General features: G+C 38.9%; 2 protein-coding genes across 2 annotated transcripts in view; one reads left to right on the top strand and one right to left on the bottom strand.

Annotated features, from left to right (window-relative positions):
- Positions 1-23790, bottom strand: part of LOC128653007 (ADP-ribosylation factor-like protein 13B) — a gene marked incomplete in the record, with an annotated part of 226677 nt that overhangs the window by 173099 nt on the left and 29788 nt on the right.
- On the top strand, positions 1178-23790 carry LOC128653008 (syntaxin-19-like). The gene is made up of 2 exons (XM_053706040.1): positions 1178-1330; positions 22392-23790. Exon 2 carries the CDS (start codon positions 22430-22432, stop codon positions 23306-23308), a length of 879 nt encoding a protein of 292 aa, XP_053562015.1. The 5' UTR covers positions 1178-1330; positions 22392-22429; the 3' UTR covers positions 23309-23790.

Below are 23790 nucleotides of genomic sequence, written 5' to 3'. Positions count from 1 at the left end.
GGCACACTAGTGTGCCACGGCACACTGGTTGAAAAACACTGCTTTAATGAATCAAAATTGACATTTCACTTGTTTTATTCAAATAATTACCTTTTAATCTTCACAGCCGCTCCAGTGATAACCCTGGCCATCGGAAGCCTCTTCATACATCAGAGGCTTCCCCCAACCAAGGCTTCTCCCGGGGAAATCATGGCCTGAGGCAACGCTGTGATTGGAGGAAGCCAGATTTGTCATTTTGGACCTGCGAAGAGGGCTTGCGACAGGCGGAGGAATCGCTGCAGCGGCTGTCAGGATTAAAAGGTAAGTATTTGAAGAAAACTAGTGAAATGTCAATTTTGATGAATTAAAGTGCCCTTGTTTTTGATAGGTTTATTAAAAACCGGGCACCGATTCATCTAAATTGACCTTCACTTTAAAGGATCATAAAACAGTAAATGAAATGCACAGCAGTGCATCAAATGTTACAAAAAATATTTTTGTTATTGCTTTTGCAACAAATACAAAAACCCGTTTGTACTATAGCGTGGAAAATATGTAAAGTCGCCTATTTTTTTCTGTTGATATCGATCCAATATAATGGCAGAATATTTTAGTATTAGTCTAAGATTTCTCGTCTTCTCTGACCAAGTATTGTATTTAAAAAAATAAAAAAATAAACCGTTGGAATGAAAATGAACCTGTTTCAGACTACCAAATATTTTTAATGCCACATACTGAAAGTCAGTGTATACATTACGCACCTACAGTAAACTTCTATTTGTTTAAGAACAGAGAAATCTGGCAAATAATCCTGCTTTTGAAGACAAACGTTTTACTGTTCAACTAATGGCTAAACTTTATGATGAAAAATTAGAACACTGCCAGTAAACAAAGTGACTAAACCGGTCTAGTTTATTTATTAGATTTAAAATAAAAAGCCAACTCTTAAAAAATAAAAAAACAGTTGTTCACTGCGTATACATGTTGGTAATTAAATAACTACAAGGTAAAGCTATATTTCAAATAGAATTTCTTTCAATTGTAAAACCAGTAAAATGCTTTCTATGTGTATTTGTGATAATGAATGTGAAGGGGTGTGGACAAATCAAGGAACCGCCTCAAGAATAAATACATTGATTCCAACAAGCAGAACAAGATTTGAACTCACTGGAAAGAATGTGGCATTAGCTCACATGAACCTGACTGTGCTTCATCCAACCATTCACTGCTTCAGAGGATAAGCAACAGAACACAGCAAGGATTATTGGATCTAAAATCTCTGCATTTATCACGAAGTATAATATAGTTCAGTTGGTGCAAACACTGGGACATACCACCAAAAGACCAGAAGGTAAGGTGATTGTATTGTTCATTTAAGTATTTAGCACACTTTAAAAATATATGTGCACTATATGAAACAATATTAACCAAAGACATAGGCAAATGCATCAGCCACAGCTAACTATATATTATTTTCTCTCTCTCTATCTCTAAATAAAAATAAAAAAAACTGACTAATGTGCTAGAATGTTTTTTTGTGACGTATATTATATCCACGTAGTTGTGCATACAATGGATAGTCTGTAAACTGCACATTTTTGATTACTAGGAAAGAAAAGTGAATATCACAGGGGAGGAGTAATTTTTGGATACAGCAATTCTATTCAGCCTCAAAGAAAGCTTTCACGGCTTAAAGGGACAGTGTACTGTAAAAATGCCTTCACCTTAATGTGTTTACAATAACTTCTTATATCAGCTTCAAAATATACAATGTATGGGAAATTTTTGTTTTAGCTATATTTTTGTATATGAAACAGCTGTTTCTGGTAATTGAAACCACAACCTAATGAAACGGGCTGAGCTTCCTGGTAGAGCAGACTTCATTAGCTTATTTCTCTGCATTTATACAAAACCTTCCTTACGTTATCTCTAGACAAAGTGACACCAAAACTTAGAGAGAACAAATAGAAAATTAACATTGTATTATCTTTCTGTCCTACCACCCACTGGGAGCATGATTACTTCTAAACCTTTTTGTTTATGTAGCTTTCTTTAAAGGGACACTGAACCCAAATTTTTTCTTTTGTGATTCACATAGAGCATGCAATTTTAAGCAACTTTCTAATTTACTCCTATTATCAGTTTTTCTTCGTTCTCTTGCTATCTTTATTTGAAAAAACAAACAAAAAAAAAACAAGGATCTAAGCTAAGGAGCCAGCCAATTTTTGGTTCACACGCTGGACAGCATTTGTTTATTGGTGGGTGAATTTATCCACCAATCAGCAAGAACAACCCATGTTTTCGACAAAAAATGGGCCGGCATCTAAACTTACATTCTTGCTTTTTAAATAAAGATACCAGGAGAATGAAGAAAATTTGATAATAGGAGAAAATTAGAAAGTTGCTTAAAATTGCATGCGTTATCTGAATCACGAAAGAAAAAAATTGGGTTCAGTGTCCCTTTAAGCTATATAGGTGGGGATAGAACAGGCAAAATAAGCTATTTGAGATAACTTAATAAAAGGTAAAGGAGTTATCTGTAAACAATATAAAGCATACCAGCAAGTAAAATAGATCATTGGGAGCATGGGAAAAAAATGTCCCTTTAAGGTACGGCTCAACATAAAAATTGTATATTTAAAAAAAAAAAAAAATATCTTAAAAAATGGCTTCTAATAAACACAAATTGTAATTAACACTTTAAAAAGACAACCAAGGACCTGAAAAAACCATTTAGCTTAAACGGCAACTAGTTAATAGGACTAAGAGAAGTTAGTCTATGCAGAGAACGGACCTGGATAGTCTTCGTGTTTGCCCATACTAAAGCTTTCTAAAGAGAAAGAAAACAATACAAGAATATAATTTTCTCTGCACACATTCTAATAGCGTAAGTGATCATAAAAATTTATATATTTTTTTGTAATTTTATAATATACACACAAACATTATATATATATATATATATATATATATATATATATATATATATATATATATATATATATATATGCGCACGTGCATGTTTGCAAAAAAAATAAATATCTTAGCATAAAATTAAATCAAGGAGTTTAATTAACTTGATCAAAATCTAACTAAACAGTAAATCTTGAATGTATATTGGTGTTAACAACTGTATTATGCATTACTTTTACTTAAAGGGAAATAAAACCCAATTTTTTTCTTTCAGGATTCAGATAGAGAATGTTATTATAAATAACTTTCCAACTTAATTCTATTATATAATTTGGTTTGTTCTCTTGGTATTCTTTGTTTAAAAAAAAAAAAAAAGATACCAGGGTAGGCACAAGAACTGCTGATTGGTGGCTGCACATTTATGCCTCATGTAATTGGTTCGCCAAGTGCAATAAAGGGACATTACACACTAGATTTTTCTTTGCATAAATGTTTTGTAGATTATACATTTACATAGCCTATACAGTATTTTTTTAGAAAAAAGTGTAGTTTTGCTTATTTTTAAATAACATTGTGCTGATTTTCAGACTCCTAACCAAGCCCCAAAGATTTAGCAGAATACTGATGTATACCTACTCCAGCTTGCTCCTGTTTGTGTAAATGATCATTTCATATGCAGAGGAAGGGGGGGGGGGGCTGTGTTGTTTGCTATAGAACCACTTGCAGTGGGTGTTCCAGCTAACCTTTTAACTAGAGTTTAACTAGTTTTACACTGGATTTTTATATCAGTATCTGTGCATATTATTCTTTATAGTAGTGTCTATAACATGCAGTTAAAATGAAAATTGGTGTATACTGTCCCTTTAACTAGCTCCCAGTAGTGCATTGCTGCTTCTTCAACAAAGAACACAAAGAGAATGAAACATTAGTAAATAGATGTAAATTGGAAAGTTGTTTAAAATTGTATGCGCTATCTGAATCATGAAATAAATATTTTGGGGTTCATGTCCTTTTAGTTAGATATACAGTGACCTTAGTCAGAATCTGTTGTTATGTCCCTCAGATGGTTGCCTACAGTTGCATAGAATATTGACAGAGTAAAGTTTCTTGGGTAAATAGTATTCACTAGTACCTGCAATATGCCACTAACCCTAAATCATAAGCGCTTTGTGTTCTGTGTATTCATCAGTGTCATGCATATTGGTTTTCTTACAGAAACTCTGTATTTGTATCTAAGCAGGTTTCATGTTAGAACTAAATAAAATGATCCTTCCTGCAAGTGATTTAAGTGATGGTAAACTTTGCTAAAGCAGATGCCAGAACATTAAAAGGGATAGTATACAGTAAAATAGTTTTTACCCTATTGACTTGTTATATTAGCTGCAGAGTATAGAATGTATGATAAATTGCATTTTAGGTTTATTTGTGTATATGAAATTGCTGGTTTTGTGCTTTGAAACCACAGCCTATTGAAATGGGTTGAGCTCGCAGGTAAAATATCTCATCATGCTATCAATTTGTGTACACACATTTGCTTCCTTATCTTATATCTGTTTGTAAACCAAAGTCCAATACTTAGAGAGAACAATGGAAAGTTATTTTATTAGTAGTCTCTTCTACACCCCACCGGGAGTGTGATTTTTTTCTGCTGGCTGTGTTTACATTGCCTGTCAATAGCCTGGATATAAGTCAGGAAACTTTGAGTAAAGGTGGGTATACCACAGGCTAAATCAGCTATGTCAAATGCCGAAATAAGGGTAAATGAGCTTCTTGTAAACCATTTAATACACTCCAGCAGGAAAAATGAATCATTGGGAACAAATTAAAGGGGAGAACATTTTTGGGTAAACTGTCCCTTTAAAGGGACATAATACTCATATGCTAAATCACTTGAAACTGATGCAGTATAACTGTAAAAAGCTGACAGGAAAATATCACCTGAGCATCTCTATGTAAAAAAGGAAGATATTTTACCTCACAATCTCCTCAGCTCACCAGAGTAAGTTCTGTGTAAAAAGTTATACTCAGCTGCTCCCAGCTGCAGGTAAACAAATTTAAAAAAATGAAGAAATGAACAGCAGCCAATCAGCATCAGCAGTGCTGAGGTCATGAACTCTTACTGTGATCTCATGAGATTTCACTTAACTCTCATGAGATTTCATAGTAAGCTTCCTTTACCTGATTGGTGAAATAATATGAGAGTGCACGATGCTAGTCCCTTCAGATGTCCCAGGACAAACACACTAAAATGCTGCTTAGAAATCCTTTACAATGGGAGGTGGCTACTGAGGAACTTTTGAGGTAAAATATCTTTCTTTTTTACATAGAGATGTTCAGGTGATATTTTCTAATCAGCTTTTTACAGCTATGCTGCATCACTTTCAAGTGTTTAAACATTTGGGTATTATGGCCCTTTAAAGAACAACATATGTACACTTATATTTGTCAAAGTAGAAGCATAAAAGTTATTTTAAACTAATTTATTTTACCTCTGTGTTTCAGTTTTGTCAGCAGTAGCTAGCTGCCTCTTTTATACAGTTTTTTTCTCTCCATAAAACGCAACAGCCAATAGGAAGCTGTGCTGTCCATCCCATTGAAGGTTGTAGCTCTGCGTTCTTTGTCTCTCTAGCACAGGCCAGGAGTGCAGAGCTTCAATTGGCTGGAACTGTGGCACAGCTTCCTATTGGCTGTTGCGTTTTATAGAAAAAAAAAGACAGTATAGAAGGGACTGCTGCTGCTCTAACTAAAATACTGAGGTTACATAACTTTTATGCTTCTGCTTTGACAAATATAAAGCGGATCTGCTTTTACAAAGTTTACCATCACTGAGATTTTAACATAAAATATATAATTATGTTTAGTAAAACAACTTTGCAATAAACTATCATCACTTATTATTTTACCCTTTTTTGTCTAATGTAGCTCTGAAAATTGTGGATTTTCTAATTTTTTTGAGATGAAAATGCACACTGCTACATACATTTTCCCTAACTGGCTTTAAAGGGACATTAAACACTAAATAAATGCTAGATAGAATGATACATTAAAAGAAAAGTCTAACAAAAAAAAAAAAAAAACACCTACCTGTTATTTCAAAGTTTCATTATTTGTTTAAATATTGACAAAATAAGTGTAAAGTCTGAGTCTATAAAACAGTGGGAGCTGCCATGTTGTTGTAACTTAGGTTAACTTCTCTGTTGTGGCCAATTAGGGACAGTTATAAATATAGGCCACTAGAGTGTGCAACCAATGGTTATGTGCAATATAACAGTGTTCTGCACTTCCATTTCTAACAGGAACTGAAATGCTCACAATTTCAAATTTCAGGAAAAGCAGGCAAAATAAACAAGTTTTTTGGTTTTTTTATAGATACGATTTATTATTATGCCACCATCTCAAAGTGTTTAATATCCCTATCCATATTATGTAGTATTAAAGGGACATTAGACTCTTTGAAATGGTTATATAAAAAACTCTGCAATATACTTTCATTAATTTAGTTTGTCCCCTTTTCCTGTAATACCATTCTGAAACTGTGAGCTTTACAGTTCGTGTTAGAAATAGAAGTGCAGAACACTGTTATATTCCACACAGCCATTGGCTGTACACTATAGTAACCTTTTTATAACTATCCCTAATTGGTCACAGCAGAGACGGTAACCCAAGTTACAACATGGCAGCTCCCATTGTTTTATAGACACTTTACACTTAGATGTATTTTTTAAAGTTTCATTAGCTGTTTACATACAGTATTGGCAAAATACTTGTTATTCTCACAGTAATCTTTTCTTTAAATGCATCAATCTAACTAGCATTTATTTAGTGTTGAATGACCCTTTAACAATTGACATACATAAGGCATTAGTAAATATTACAATTCTGTATAAATCCTAAAGAAGCATTGTACTTTATATAGCTATTGGCACCCATGCAGAAGCCGTTGCTAATTGCATGATCTACTTCTAACTTTTTGGAATGCACACGGATACTATTGTTTGTTTGCACTGTAGCAGTATGTAGGAAGCAGAAAGTAGGCAATTTATATTAAAATTATTAAATAAAAATATATGCAGTGAATACATTTTATCCATAGATGGTGCTGTTCATTTCTCTTTTAGCCATTTTAACTGACTACTGGCTAGATATTTAAAGGGCCATAAATGTAAAAAAAACCTAAATGCTCTAATTTGTTAGAGAATATAGTTTTTTGACTATTGACCCTGCTTTACTGTGTTTACCCCCCCCCCACCGCAAAGAGCAAAACACACAGCAAAAATACAGTTTTTGACCCGCAGAGTACCGCTGAGCCTGAGCAAAAAACACTAATCGCACGACTCAGATGTGAATTAGAGCTTGTAATTTGTCAACTATTATGGCTCTTTAAAAACAAATGTCTTTTGAAAGGGATATGAAACTCCATAATTTTCTTTTGTGAAGTAATAATGCCAATCACCTACCTAATGTAGTTACTGTATGGGGGATAGTGGCCACAAAGACGGCACACAATACACATACAATACCCAATACTCCTCAAATGAAAGAAAAGGTTGCCCATAATCAGTTTATTAGTCTCATACTCCTTTAAATAGCAATTGATAGTCATAGAAAGGACAATCACCTGTTACAGTACCCTAAAGCTATAAAAGGGACCCTTGCACCCCAAAGTATGCACTACCACAAAGCGCAAATGGATTACATTCTTGCAAAACTGCTGCCATATAGTGCTCTAGAAATGGTCCAGCTCCTAAGCTTTTGTCACAGTTTTTCAACAAAAGATGCAATGAGAACAAAGACAAATTTGATAATAGAAGTAAATTAGAAAGTTAGAAAATCATGAAACATTTTTGAGTTTCATATCCCTTTAAAGGGACATGAAACCCAAAATTTCTCTTTCTTGGTTCAGATAGAAAATACAATTTCTAACAACTTTCCGATTTACTACTATTACCTAATTTGCTTCTCTTTTTATATATCCCTTGTTAAAGAAATAACAATGCACATGGGTGAGCCAATAACACAAGGCATCTATGTGCAGTCAACAATCAGCAGCTACTGAGCCTATCTAGATATGCATTTCAACAAAGGATATCAAGAGACTGAAGCAAATTAGAAATCTGTATAAACTTGCATGCTCTTTCTTTGTAAAATGCTTGCACTTTTCATATACGCCCATTTTCAGATTCTATTTAAACAAGTCTGCTCTCCATTTACTATATTATGCTAGATTACATTGCATTGCAAAGTAATGGTCTAATATATGTCATCATTTGACCTAAAAGTCATTTTTTTTTTTAACTTTGGAAAGAAGAAACTATTTCAAGTTTTATATAGTAACTGAAGTCTACTTTCACATGCCCTTCATATGAACCTTATTATAAAAACTCCAGAGCTTGTCAAGCAAAGCCCCGTTAAATGACTGCATTAAACATTTGTAATGAATTAGAGAAGTTTTCCCCCTACAATGTCCCTTAACTAACTACATTGATGAAACTTAGTAAACTAACACACAGATGCTATTGGTTTTACAATACTAACATTAAAAAAAAGCAGTGGTGGAACCAGGGCCGGCGCTCCCGCTAGGCAAGCTAGGCAGCCGCCTAGCGCACACTGCCACCTAGAGCGCAGCAGCTGCAGCATTGCTTAGCGCAATCGTGTGTGCCATTCCTGACTCTCCTCCTTGAATTTGTCGTCTATCTCAATCTCGTATTGCGCGGTCAGGCAGCAACGTCAGCACCCTCAACGTCACCATCACGTGACCACCCCACTTTGCCGCTCACTGGAGCAGTCACACACACCCTAAACTCAGAAGTAGAGCCTAGACAGAGCCGATCAGTGTGGACGGTGGACAAGCAGACAGAGGTGAGACTCAGCCCATAACTGAACCGGCACTGCACAATATCCTCCACTGCCTGGTATCTGGTATGGGCTGGCACTAGGCTCAGTTTCAGTCAGACACAGGCCAGACCGGTGACGGCTGTAGGCTGCAGCACAAGAATTCTGCACTAGAGTAGGAGAGAGATGGGCTGATATTGCTTGCAGGCCGGCCGGGGGGAGGGGGGTGCTGAGACTTATTAGGGTTAGGGGAGGGGGCCCTGTGACTGAGATGGGGGTTACAGGGGACCCTGGTGCTAATAATGGGGGTTACAGCCAGGGTGGCTTGCTGAGGCTGATTGTGTTACAAAGGGGACCCTGGGGCTAATGGGGGTTTAGGATGGGAGTGCTGAGGCTGATTGGGTTACAAGGTGGACCCTGGGGCTTATGGGGGTTACAGGGTGGGGGTGCTGAGGCTGATGGTGGTTACAGGGGGCCCCTGGGGCTAATGGGGGCCTGGGCTGATGGTGGTTACAGGGGGGGCCTGGGCTGATGGTGGTTACAGGGGGGCCCTGGGGCTGATGGTGGTTACAGGGGGGGCCCTGGGGCTGATGGTGGTTACAGGGGGGGCCCTGGGGCTGATGGTGGTTACAAGGGGGGGGGGGGGCTGGGGCTGATGGTGGTTACAGGGGGGGCGGCCTGGGGCTGATGGTGGTTACAGGGGGGGTCTGGGGTTGATGGTGGTTACAGGGGGGGCCCAGGGCTGATGGGGGTTTACAGACCCCCCCCCTGTAACTACCATCAGCCCCCCCTGTAACTACCATCAGTCCCAGCCCCTCCTGTAACTACCATCAGTCCCAGGGCCCCCCTGTAACTACCATCAGTCCCAGCCCAGCCCCCCCCCCCTGTAACCATCAGCCCAGGCCCCCCTGTAACCACCATCAGCCCAGGCCCCCAGCCCCAGGGGCCCCCTTAATTATCCATTGATCAGTCCCCCCCCTCTTTGACATGTGCAATTTTTGACCAAGTGACAAACGTATATGCACTTTATTCTTAAGTGTAGTCAAATGTTGTAAAGGTAGTAACACACAAACACAAAGATACAGTCATACACTGAAACACACTCACACATAAGGATTCACATATAGACACTCAAGCAGACACACAAAGAAACACACTAGGGCTGCAACAACTAATCGGTAAGACTGATCATAAAAATAGTTGTCAAAGAATCTCATTATCAATCTCAGACACAGATACCAAAAGAGACACCCAGCACTTGTTTACATTGACCTGACAAGTAATGATGTAGCTACAGTTTTTTCAAAAAAGGAGATTTACAAGATAAAATATGGAGTTCTGATTATCTTTTTGTCAAGGAAAATGCAAACTATATGATGACAACAGTATGCAGTAGCTGAAAGGAAGGGCCCTAGACTGTCTAAACAATCATTTAAAGGTGGATTGGTGACTTCTGTAAAGGTCTCATTAGTCTCAAAGTCTGTAGAAAGATGTGAATAATCGGTAGTATGGTCAAAATGTCCTAAAAAGGAACAGACAATGGACACACACACTCACAAAAAAAAAAACTTGCACATACACCCAATGATTCAAGGAAACATACAGAGAGACACCCACAGAAAACACACAAAGACATACATACACACACACACACACCCTCAATAAGACATCCACAGAAAACACACAGACATACACACACATTCACAGAGACACCCACAGAAAATGCACAAAGACATACACACACCCCCTCACAGAGACACCCACAGAAAACACAGACATATGCACACACCCTCACAGAAACATCCACATAAAACAACACAGACATACATACGCACACACACCCTCACAGAGACACCCACAGAAAATGCACAAAGACATATACATATACCCTCACAGAGACATCCACAGAAAACAGACATAAATACACACACAAACACCCTCACAGAGACATCCACAGAAAACACACAAAGACATACACACCCACCCTCATAGAGGCATCCACAGAAAATACACAAAGACATACATATACACACACCAACCCACAGAAAATGCACAATGAAATACACACACACCCTCAGACACCCACAGAAAATGCACACACACACACACACCAACACCCACAGAAAATAAATGCACAAATACATATGCAGACATCCTCACAGAAACATCCACAGAAAACACACATAGACAGACACACACACACCCTCACAGAGACATCCACAGAAAATGCACAAAGACAAATACACACACCCTCACCGAGACATCTACAGAAAACACACAAAAACATATGCACACACCCTCACCGAGACATCTACAGAAAACACACAAAAACATATGCACACACCCTCACAGAGAGACCCACAGAAAAAAAAATACATACGACACTCATAGAGACACATGTCTGGCGTTTATCTGCTGGCCACTGCGTTAACAATGATCACCTGTCAGAACCATAAGCATACAGAATAATATGGGGGGGGGGTGAGGTATCCCTATGTTGACCCCACAATACATAAACTTGTGACCCCTTTATTGAAAGCAGTATTCCTGGTCTTTCAAATGATGGGTCCTTTGTCCACCCGCTCTCAGCTGATTGTCACAACAATGACAAATACCTCTCATTTTTTGTTACATTTTTTTTAGGTTCTTTAATTTAGAACATGACTCCTATGCTGCAATTTCTTATACATACCACATCAAACAACACAAAAATGTATTTTATTTCTTTGCTCTTAATATGGAGCCATTTTCTCATATTATAGTTCTGCAAAAGTTATTTTCTAAAAATGCTTGGTCTGCTGAAAAAAAAGGAGGTATAATTTGAGTGGTTACCTCACAGAAAAAAAGTGCAATGAAGGCAAAGCAAAAAACACATCTAGCACAGGGGGTATGAAATGGCCCAGCAGTGAAAGGGTTAATGGAGATACTTTTGCAACAGTAACAAGGCCTATGCATTTACAAACACATAACCTGTTAACAGAGGTCATTTATGTCCCACACTGGAGATGTTCCTGAGCAGGGTATGGCTTGTGATTTGAGGTTAACCCCTTAACATTATACAATGTTGCAAAAGACTGCTTCTATAGAGTACTAAAGACACACGCACACTCCGGGGTCTTATGAGCCTACCTAGTTTTACTCTATAAAAAAGATACCAAAAGAACAAAGAAAATTTGATAGCAGAAGTAAATTGGAAAGTTGATTAAAATTGCATGTTCTATCTGAATCATGAAAGTTTAATTTTGACTTTACTGTCCCGTTAACCAAGATGCATAAACCTTCCAAGACAGCTTACAAAAATAATGTTGGCTCATCAATACACAGTTTGGACCTTAGATGTAATAAAAAAAAAATGGTAGTTGATGGGATACGTCATTTAATGTTTGTTTTTCCAGTGTGGAATGGGGAGCTGTGCAGTGTTTTACAAATTTAAAAAAACAAAACAAAACCCAGGAAGTTTAAAAGAAAGTGTGTGTTTTGTAGAAACCATTTTGGCAAGATAAAGAAGGAATGTGTTTACACAACAGTCACAACAGTACTGGGTGATCCAAAAGCAAACACAATCCTTCTTATCAAATGATTATCACATTCCACCAAAGGAAGGCAATAACAGGCTTTGTTTTAAAAAGGACACTAGCCTAAAACTATATTTCCCATTTGAAGCTGTGGATGCATCTTTGGAGGTCATTGAAGCCTGTAACTGCAAGTAATCAAAGAGATACTAAACCCAATTTTTTTTCTTTCATGATTCAGATAGAACATGCGATTTTAAGCAACTTTCTAATTTACTCCTAATAATTTTTCTTTGTTCTCTTGGTATCTTTTTTTGAAAATCAAGAATAAGTAAGGGAGCCGGCCCATTTTTGGTTCAGCACCTGAGTAGCCCTTGCCGATTGGTGGCGCTACTCAGAGTGCTGAACCAAAAATGGGTCGGCTCCAAATTTTAGATTCCTGCTTTTTCAAATACAGATAGCAAAAGAACAAAGAAACATTGATAATAGGAGTAAATTAGAAAGATGCCTAAAATTACATGTTCTATCTGAATCATGAAAGAAAAAAAAAATTGGGTTTAGTATCCCTTTAATTACTTGCAGTTACAGGCTTCCAGTAAGTACAAGTAGCACTTTGCTATTTTCAAACCTTTTTTTTTTCCAAATTAGCGATAGTTACATTGTAACACTGATATCCGTCAGGAATCCCTGAATAACCCTTCAAATGTATATATATATATTTTTAGTAGACAACCCAAAGTATTGATCTAGGCCCATTTTGGTATATTTCATGCCACCATATGCGATCAATTTTTTTTAAAAACTTTTTCACAAACTTTAGGTTTCTCACTGAAATTATTTACAAAACAGCTTGTGCAATTATGACACAAATGGTTGTAAATGCTTCTCTGGGATCCCCTTTGTTCATAAATAGCAGATATATGGCTTTGGTGTTGCTTTTTGGCAATTAGAAGGCCGCTGCACATCACACTTGTATTATGCCCAGCAATGAAGGGGTTAATTAGGTAGCTTGTAGGGTTTTTTCAGCTTTAGTGTAGAGATCAGCCTCCCATCTGACACATCCCAATCCCACCCCCTGATCCCTCCCTGACCCCTCTCAAACAGCTATCTTCCCTCCCCCACCTCACAATTGTCACCGCCATCTTAAGTACTGGCAGAACTATAATAAAAGGCTTTTTTTATGTTTATTCTAAAGTGTTGGATCCCCCTTAGCTAGGGTGACCATATTGCCGCTTTAAAAAGGGACACATATGAAAAATACATATGTCGGGGCTGTTTTCAGGGCTGTTTAAAGAAATGTTTTGTATAAGAACCCTGACATATGTATTTTTCATATGTGTCCCTTTTTAAAGCGGAAATATGGTCACCCTACCCATAGCCCCTAACCTCCCTGACCCCCCACCCCAACAGCTCTCTAACCCTCCCCCCTCTACCTATATGCCACCATATTGGGTCCTGACAGCTGTCTGCCAGTACCCAGTTTGCTGAATCGCTAAAAAATAATTTTTCTGTAGTGTAACTGCCCCCCCTCAATTCTCTACCCCCCTCCCCCTCCCAGATCCCTTTCCCAACATTTATTTCCCATACATCTGATTACTGAATATCAATGTAATGTGTGTGCGCCCGCCCTCATACTCGCTCCTGCACAATTGCGTACATTTGCGGGACACAGGATCCGGAACCGGGGGCCGCCCACCCGCCTCCCTGCTATGGCTTCCACCCACCAACGATCGGCTCTATCGCTGACCTATGCTCTCTCTCGTTTGTGGGTAAAAAGGGTACGGCAGTAATGCCTAAATGTCAAGGCATCACTGCAATACCTTGAAAGCGGTTGCTTCCAGCGCTTGAAACCCCAGAGGATGTGCCAGGCCACTTTACAGATCATTAGTTAGACCAAATCTGGAATACTGTGTACAGTTCTGGAGACCATATCTTCAGAAAGATATACATAAACTAGAAGCTGTCCAAAGGAGGGCTACTAAAATGGTACATGGTCTAAAATATAAAACGTACAAAGAAAGACTCTATGATCTAAATATGTATAGTTTAGAGGATAGAAGGGAAAGAGGTGACATGATAGAAACCTTCAAATATATGAAGGGATTTAATAAAATAGAAGCTGAAAGCATTTTTCACAAAAAAATAAATGCCAAAACAAGGGGTCACACTCTAAAGTTAGAGGGTAGCAGATTCAGGAGAAATTTAAGGCAGCATTTTTTTACAGAAAGGGTGGTGGATTCATTGAATGAACTTCCATTTGAGGTGGTAAACACAAAGACTGTAAAGGAATTTAAAAATGTCTGGGACATGCATAAGGCTAGCCTAAGGAAAAAGTAACATGTAATATGGGTAGACTTGATGGGCCTTTTTGGTTCTTATCTACCGTCAAATTCTATGTTTCTATGTTTCCTTGGTCGTTAACTGACACTTTTTGTAGAACGTGCCTGGTACGTCCTTGGTTGTTAAGGGGTTAAACACCGATTCTTACAAATGACTAATGCCACTTTCCAACCTGTACAAGTTAAATTGCCATGTACTGATCTAACCAGGGTCTTTGACAACCCCTGCTCTCACAAGTTCTTGAATAATCTTAAAAATTACAGCAAAATACACTGCATCACTGGCAACGACCATGGGCAGGCATGTTCCCGCACCTACTTAAAGGGACAGTCTACATCAGAATATTTATTGTTTAAAAACATAGATATTCCCTTTATTACCTATTCCCCAGTTTTGCATATACAACATGGTTATATTGTAGGACCAGTAAATATGGTAGATTTGCATAATCAACAAATACATAATAAAAACACAATACAATAACACAGTCTAAACTTCAAATGCAGTAGTAGATTATTTTGTTCCGACAAATTTCAAAGTTATCTATTTCCACCCACCCTGTATCATGTGACAGTCATCAGCCAATCACAAATCCAAATACATATATTTTGTGAATTCTTGCACATGCTCAGTAGGAAATGGTGGCTCAAAAATCGCAAGTAAAAATAAAAAGACTTTGCACATTTTGTTAATGGAAGTAAATTGTTTAAAATTGCATATCTGAATCAAGAAAGTTAAAATTTTGACCTGAGTGTCCCTTTAATATACTTTTTACCTTAGTGATTACCTTTTATCTAAGCCTCTGCAGACTGTTCCCTTATTTCAGTTCTTTTGACAGACTTGCATTTCAGCCAATCAGTAAAGACTCTAAATAACTCCATGGGAGTAAGTACAATGAACTAAGATAAGAGGAGGTCTTCAAAAGGTTTAGAAATAAGCATGTGGGCCTACCTAGGTTTAGCTTTCAACAAAGAATACCAAGAGAACAAACCAAATTTGATAAAAAAAAGGAAAATTGTTAAGTTGTTTAGAACTGCATGCCCTATCTGAATCATGAAAGTTTAATTTGACTACTAGACTGTCCCTTTAAATGGGGCCCGAAATGTTTAATTTAACAGTAAACATACTATTTTGTTCCCCCTGTATACAGGATTCTAAAACTTTACTCTGCAGCATTCTACACTGTGATTGTTTGATCAGTGCAGGCAAGAATTCATATATGCCCCCTTACAGTGTACTGTAAAATGTTATATATATATATATATATATATATATATATATATTTCTTCTGTTATGTGTGATCAGTCCACGGGTCATCATTACTTCTGGGATATAACTCCTCCCCAACAGGAAATGCAAGAGGATTCACCCAGCAGAGCTGCATATAGCTCCTCCCCTCTACGTCAGTCCCAGTCATTCTCTTGCACCCAACGACTAGATAGGATGTGTGAGAGGACTATGGTGATTATACTTAGTTTTTATGACTTCAATCAAAAGTTTGTTATTTTAAAATAGCACCGGAGCGTGTTATTACTTCTCTGGCAGAGTTTGAGGAAGAATCTGACAGAGATTTTTTACTATGATTTTAACCGGAGTCGTTAAGATCATATTGCTGTTCTCGACCATCTGAGGGAGGTAAAGGCTTCAGATCAGGGGACAGCGGGCAGATGAATCTGCATTGAGGTATGTGGCAGTTTTTATTTTCTGAATGGAATTGATGAGAAAAGCCTGCCATACCGTTAAAATGACATGTATGTATACACTTCAGTATTCTGGGGATGGTATTTCACCGGAACTACTGTGTTAAAGGTCACTAATCCTTTTAATAACTATTCTCATGTTAAACGTTTTTGCTGGAATGTAGAATCGTTTACATTGCTGAGGTACTGTGTGAATAAATATTTGGGCATTATTTTCCACTTGGCAGTTTTTTTTTTGCTTTAATTGTGACAGTTTCGTTTCTCTTCACTGCTGTGTGGGAGAGGGAGGGGCCGTTTTTGGCGCTCTTTGCTACGCATCAAAAAATTCCAGTCAGCTACTTTTATATTTCCTGCATGATCCGGTTCATCTCTGACAGATCTCAGGGGTCTTCAAACTTCTTTGAAGGGAGGTAAATTCTCTCAGCAGAGCTGTGAGAATTCTTATAGTGACTGTGTATAAAAAACGTTGTTTTGTTTTCTTATGTACAAATTTAATTAGTGTTGTTTTTTACTAATGGGAACAAACCTTTGCTAAAAGTTGTGTTGTTTTAAAGTTTGATGCAATAACTGTTTTTCAGTTCATTATTTCAACTGTCATTTAATCGTTAGTACCTCTTTGAGGCACAGTGCGTTTTTTTGCTAAAAAAGATTATAACCAAGTTGTAAGTTTTTTTGCTAGTGTGTTAAACATGTCTGACTCAGAGGAAGATATCTGTGTCATTTGTTCCAATGCCAAGGTGGAGCCCAATAGAAATTTATGTACTAACTGTATTGGTGCTACTTTAAATAAAAGTCAATCTGTACAATGTGAACAAATTTCACCAAACAGCGAGGGGAGAGTTATGCCGACTAACTCGCCTCACGCGACAGTACCTGCATCTCCCGCCCGGGAGGTGCGTGATATTTTGGCGCCTAGTACATCTGGGCGGCCATTACAGATAACATTACAAGATATGGCTACTGTTATGACTGAAGTTTTGTCTAAATTACCTGAACTAAGAGGCAAGCGTGATCACTCTGGGGTGAGAACAGAGTGCGCTGACAATGCTAGGGCCATGTCTGATACTGCGTCACAGCTCGCAGAGCATGAGGACGGAGAGCTTCATTCTGTGGGTGACGGTTCTGATCCAAACAGATTGGACTCAGATATTTCAAATTTTAAATTTAAATTGGAGAACCTCCGTGTACTACTAGGGGAGGTCTTAGCAGCTCTCAACGATTGTAACACTGTTGCAATACCAGAGAAACTGTGTAGGTTGGATAAATACTTTGCGGTACCGGCGAGTACTGACGTTTTTCCTATACCTAAGAGACTAACTGAAATTGTTACTAAGGAGTGGGATAGACCCGGTGTGCCGTTCTCACCCCCTCCAATATTTAGAAAGATGTTTCCAATAGACGCCACCACTCGGGACTTATGGCAAACGGTCCCCAAGGTGGAGGGAGCAGTTTCTACTTTAGCTAAGCGTACCACTATCCCGGTGGAGGATAGCTGTGCTTTCTCAGATCCAATGGATAAAAAATTAGAGGGTTACCTTAAGAAAATGTTTGTTCAACAAGGTTTTATATTACAACCCCTTGCATGTATCGCGCCGATTACGGCTGCGGCAGCATTTTGGATTGAGTCGCTTGAGGAGAACCTTAGTTCCTCTACGCTAGACGACATTACGGACAGGCTTAGAGTCCTTAAACTAGCTAATTCTTTCATTTCGGAGGCCGTAGTACATTTAACCAAACTTACGGCTAAGAACTCAGGATTCGCCATACAGGCACGCAGGGCACTGTGGCTAAAATCCTGGTCAGCTGATGTTACTTCTAAGTCCAAATTACTTAATATACCTTTCAAGGGGCAGTCCTTATTCGGGCCCGGTTTGAAAGAAATTATCGCTGACATTACGGGAGGTAAGGGCCACGCCCTACCTCAAGACAAGGCCAAAGCTAAGGCTAGACAGTCTAATTTTCGTCCCTTTCGGAATTTCAAAACAGGAGCAGCATCAACCTCCACTGCACCAAAACAGGAAGGAGCTGTTGCTCGTTACAGGCAAGGCTGGAAGCCTAACCAGTCCTGGAACAAAAGCAAGCAGGCCAGGAAACCTGCTGCTGCCCCAAAGACAGCATGAACCGAGAACCCCCGATCCGGGACCGGATCTAGTAGGGGGCAGACTCTCTCTCTTCGCCCAGGCCTGGGCAAGAGATGTTCAGGATCCCTGGGCACTAGAGATCATATCTCAGGGATACCTTCTAGACTTCAAATTATCTCCCCCAAGAGGGAGATTTCATCTGTCAAGGTTGTCAACAAACCAGATAAAGAAAGAAGCGTTTCTACGCTGCGTACAAGATCTGTTAACAATGGGAGTGATCCATCCGGTTCCGTGGTCGGAACAAGGACAAGGGTTCTACTCAAACCTGTTTGTGGTTCCCAAAAAAGAGGGAACTTTCAGGCCAATCTTAGATTTAAAGACTCTAAACAAATTCCTAAGAGTTCCATCGTTCAAAATGGAAACTATTCGGACAATCTTACCCATGATCCAAGAGGGTCAGTACATGACCACAGTGGATTTAAAGGATGCTTACCTTCACATACCGATCCACAAAGATCATCACCGGTATCTAAGGTTTGCCTTCTTAGACAGGCACTACCAGTTTGTAGCTCTTCCTTTCGGATTGGCTACGGCTCCAAGAATCTTCACAAAGGTTCTGGGTGCCCTTCTAGCGGTACTAAGACCGCGAGGGATTTCGGTAGCTCCGTACCTAGACGACATTCTAATACAAGCTTCAAGCTTTCAAACTGCCAAGTCTCATACAGAGTTAGTTCTGGCATTTCTAAGGTCGCATGGATGGAAAGTGAACGAAAAGAAGAGTTCTCTCTTTCCTCTCACAAGAGTTCCATTCTTGGGGACTCTTATAGATTCTGTAGAAATGAAGATTTACCTGACAGAAGACAGGTTAACAAAACTTCAAAATGCATGCCGCGTCCTTCATTCCATTCAACACCCGTCAGTAGCTCAATGCATGGAGGTGATCGGCTTAATGGTAGCGGCAATGGACATAGTACCTTTTGCACGCCTACACCTCAGACCGCTGCAATTATGCATGCTAAGTCAGTGGAATGGGGATTACTCAGATTTGTCCCCTACTCTGAATCTGAATCAAGAGACCAGAAATTCTCTTCTATGGTGGCTTCATCGGCCACACCTGTCCAGGGGGATGCCATTCAGCAGGCCAGACTCGACAATTGTAACAACAGACGCCAGCCTACTAGGTTGGGGCGCTGTCTGGAATTCTCTGAAGGCTCAGGGACTATGGAATCAGGAGGAGAGTCTCCTTCCAATAAACATTCTGGAATTGAGAGCAGTTCTCAATGCCCTTCTGGCTTGGCCCCAGTTAATAACTCGGGGGTTCATCAGGTTTCAGTCGGACAACATCACGACTGTAGCTTACATCAACCATCAGGGAGGGACAAGAAGCTCCCTAGCAATGATGGAAGTATCAAAGATAATTCGCTGGGCAGAGTCTCACTCTTGCCACCTGTCAGCAATCCACATCCCGGGAGTGGAGAACTGGGAGGCGGATTTCTTGAGTCGCTAGACTCTTCATCCGGGGGAGTGGGAACTTCATCCGGAGGTCTTTGCCCAAATACTTCGACGTTGGGGCAAACCAGAGATAGATCTCATGGCGTCTCGCCAGAACGCCAAACTTCCTCGCTACGGGTCCAGATCCAGGGATCCGGGAGCAGTTCTGATAGATGCTTTGACAGCACCTTGGAACTTCAGGATGGCTTATGTGTTTCCACCCTTCCCGCTGCTTCCTCGATTGATTGCCAAAATCAAACAGGAGAGAGCATCAGTAATTCTAATAGCACCTGCTTGGCCACGCAGGACTTGGTATGCAGATCTAGTGGACATGTCATCCTGTCCGCCTTGGTCTCTACCTCTAAGACAGGACCTTCTGATACAGGGTCCATTCAAACATCAAAATCTAACTTCTCTGAAGCTGACTGCTTGGAAATTGAACGCTTGATTTTATCAAAACGTGGTTTTTCTGAGTCGGTTATTGATACCCTGATTCAGGCTAGGAAGCCTGTTACCAGAAGGATTTACCATAAAATATGGCGGAAATACCTATACTGGTGCGAATCCAAAGGTTACTCCTGGAGTAAGGTTAGGATCGCTAGGATATTGTCTTTTCTACAAGAAGGTTTAGAAAAGGGTTTATCAGCTAGTTCATTAAAGGGACAGATTTCAGCTCTGTCCATCTTGTTACACAGACGTCTGTCAGAAAATCCAGACGTCCAGTCCTTTTGTCAGGCTTTAGCTAGGATCAAGCCTGTGTTTAAAGCTGTTGCTCCACCATGGAGTTTAAACTTAGTTCTTAACGTTTTACAGGGTGTTCCGTTTGAACCCCTTCATTCCATTGATATAAAAATGTTATCTTGGAAAGTTCTGTTTTTAATGGCTATTTCCTCGGCTCGAAGAGTCTCTGAGTTATCAGCCTTACATTGTGATTCCCCTTATCTGATTTTTCACTCAGACAAGGTAGTTCTGCGTACTAAACCTGGGTTCTTACCTAAGGTAGTCACTAACAGGAACATCAATCAAGAGATTGTTGTCCCATCCTTGTGTCCAAATCCTTCTTCAAAGAAGGAACGTCTTTTACACAATCTGGATGTAGTTCGTGCCCTCAAGTTCTACTTGCAGGCAACTAAGGATTTTCGCCAAACTTCTTCCTTGTTTGTCGTTTACTCTGGACAGAGGAGAGGTCAAAAAGCTTCTGCTACCTCTCTCTCTTTTTGGCTTCGTAGCATAATACGTTTAGCCTATGAGACTGCTGGACAGCAGCCTCCTGAAAGAATTACAGCTCACTCCACTAGAGCTGTGGCTTCCACTTGGGCCTTTAAGAATGAGGCCTCTGTTGAACAGATTTGCAAGGCTGCAACTTGGTCTTCGCTTCATACTTTTTCCAAATTTTACAAATTTGACACTTTTGCTTCTTCGGAGGCTATTTTTGGGAGAAAGGTTCTTCAGGCAGTGGTTCCTTCTGTATAATGAGCCTGCCTATCCCTCCCGTCATCCGTGTACTTTTGCTTTGGTATTGGTATCCCAGAAGTAATGATGACCCGTGGACTGATCACACATAACAGAAGAAAACATAATTTATGCTTACCTGATAAATTCCTTTCTTCTGTTGTGTGATCAGTCCACGGCCCGCCCTGTTTTAAGGCAGGTAAATATCTTTTAAATTATACTCCAGTCACCACTTCACCCTTGGTTACTCCTTTCTCGTTGATTCTTGGTCGAATGACTGGGACTGACGTAGAGGGGAGGAGCTATATGCAGCTCTGCTGGGTGAATCCTCTTGCATTTCCTGTTGGGGAGGAGTTATATCCCAGAAGTAATGATGACCCGTGGACTGATCACACAACAGAAGAAAGGAATTTATCAGGTAAGCATAAATTATGTTATAAATACACATACATATATACTGTAGATATGCATCGCACTGTGCACTCAAAGAACAATACTTACAGATGATAATGGAGAATGAACAGGTTAGTTGCACTCTGTCCCACTCCAACTAGGATTGTGATTCCCTTATTTATCTATAAATACACAAAGTTGTCATTATCTTATCTCTCACTCTATACTCAAAAGATCAGTACTTAGAGAGGACAGTGGAAAATGAATATTTTTAGTTCCTCTCTGTCCTACCCCCACTGGGATGGAATTTCTTCTAAACCTTCCTGTTTACAGTGTTTCAATAACCAGTATTTAGGCGATGACATTTTCAGCATAGTTGGGAAGACAGCCAAAACAAGTATTGTTATTTCAAATGACAAAATAAAGGTAAAGAAGTTATTTGCAACCAAATTAATAAAATCCACTTTAAAAGAAAGTTTAAACAAAAATTACAGTACACTGCCCCTCCTACTCAATAGGCTTTTAAAGTGCATGTGTGCATGTCCCTAAAACATTAGAACTTTTACTTACACAAAGTAAAGTTTAAATTAGTTTGAAATGATTGTAATGGTTTACTTTGTACTTGTATATTTTTGCAATTGCAGATAACACTGTGCATAAAAAAATACTTTAATAATATCTCTTTATTATATTTTCAGACTATTTATGACTTATTTTGGCTGAATAAAGTGACAGGATGAAAGATCGCCTGGAGGAACTAAAGCAGAAGGCAAAAGAACTAGAATTAGCCGGGGAAAAAGAATCTACTTCAAAGGAAGATGATGAACCGGGCGAACTAAAGCAACAAGCTGTTCTATTCGAGAAAGAGCCCATCCTTGAGGGCTATTTACTTGGAATCCGTAAAATTCAAAATGAACTGACGGAACTTTCCGAAAACGTGACAAGGTTTGGGCAGCAGCAGAAGACCCTTGTGTCCACCATGAGAAGGTTTAGCGTACTAAAGAGTGAATGTAACATTACACAAGACATTAAATTACAGGCAGAGAACATAAGCAAGCGCTTGGCACTTTTATCTCAGCATGTAAAAAAAGCGGAACAGGAAACAGAGCCATCATCAAACCTCACTAGGATTCTCAAGGCTCACCAGGCCGCTCTCTACAGACATTTTCAGAATATTATGGTGAAATACAATGAAACAATCACACTCAAGCAGTTCAAATGTAGAACATTCATTATAAGACAACTAGAGGTGGCCGGAAAAGAGGTATCTGAACAAGAAGTGAATAAAATGCTGGAACAAGGCAAATGGGACGTTTTCAATGAGAACTTACTCACAGAAGTTAAGATCACTAAAGTTAAATTATCAGAGCTTGAACAGAAGCACAAGGAGCTGATGAACTTAGAAAATCAGATAAAGGAATTAAAAGATTTATTTTTACATATTTTCCTTTTAGTAGAGGAACAAGGGGAACTGATTAACAATATTGAACTGGCCACATCCAATACTGCAGATTACATCCAGAATTCACAGGATCATTTTAAACTGGCAGTTAAGTACAAAAGGAGAAACCCATGCAGGACTCTATGCTGCTGTTGTTTTCCTTGCTTTAAATAAGATGGAAAAACACATTATTATTTTTTTTAAATGGACAATGTAACCAGCCAAGTTCCTGATAAAAGTTAATTGTATTCAAAACTGCTGCAGAAACGTCCCCCCCCCCAACTGGGAGCTTTATTTCTTCTACTGCCTTTTGTTTAAATTATTTTTCTATAACCAATACTGCAGTAACTATTTTCAGTATAGTTGGCGTTTTTAAAAGGAGCTATTTCAGATGACAAAATAAAGGTTAAAAGGTTGTTTTGAAAACAATTTCATACACTCCTGCAGTTAAATGGATCAGTGGGAACACATACAAGGAAGGGTCATTTTAAAGTACAAAGTCCCTTTTGGGTACAAGTTTACAAAACCCTTTTTATCCTATAAAATGCACAAATGTTGGTATCGTACTATTAATAATTGTATCAAAACTACATATTACTGCATGAAAACATACTAATTTGATTTCAAAACGACATTAAAATGCATAAAAAGATGAA

Source organism: Bombina bombina, chromosome 3 (genome assembly GCF_027579735.1).
Source record: "Bombina bombina isolate aBomBom1 chromosome 3, aBomBom1.pri, whole genome shotgun sequence".
NCBI lineage: Eukaryota > Metazoa > Chordata > Amphibia > Anura > Bombinatoridae > Bombina > Bombina bombina.
The sequence above is the reverse complement of the archived record's forward strand: the minus strand, read 5'-3'. Positions and strand labels throughout refer to the sequence as shown.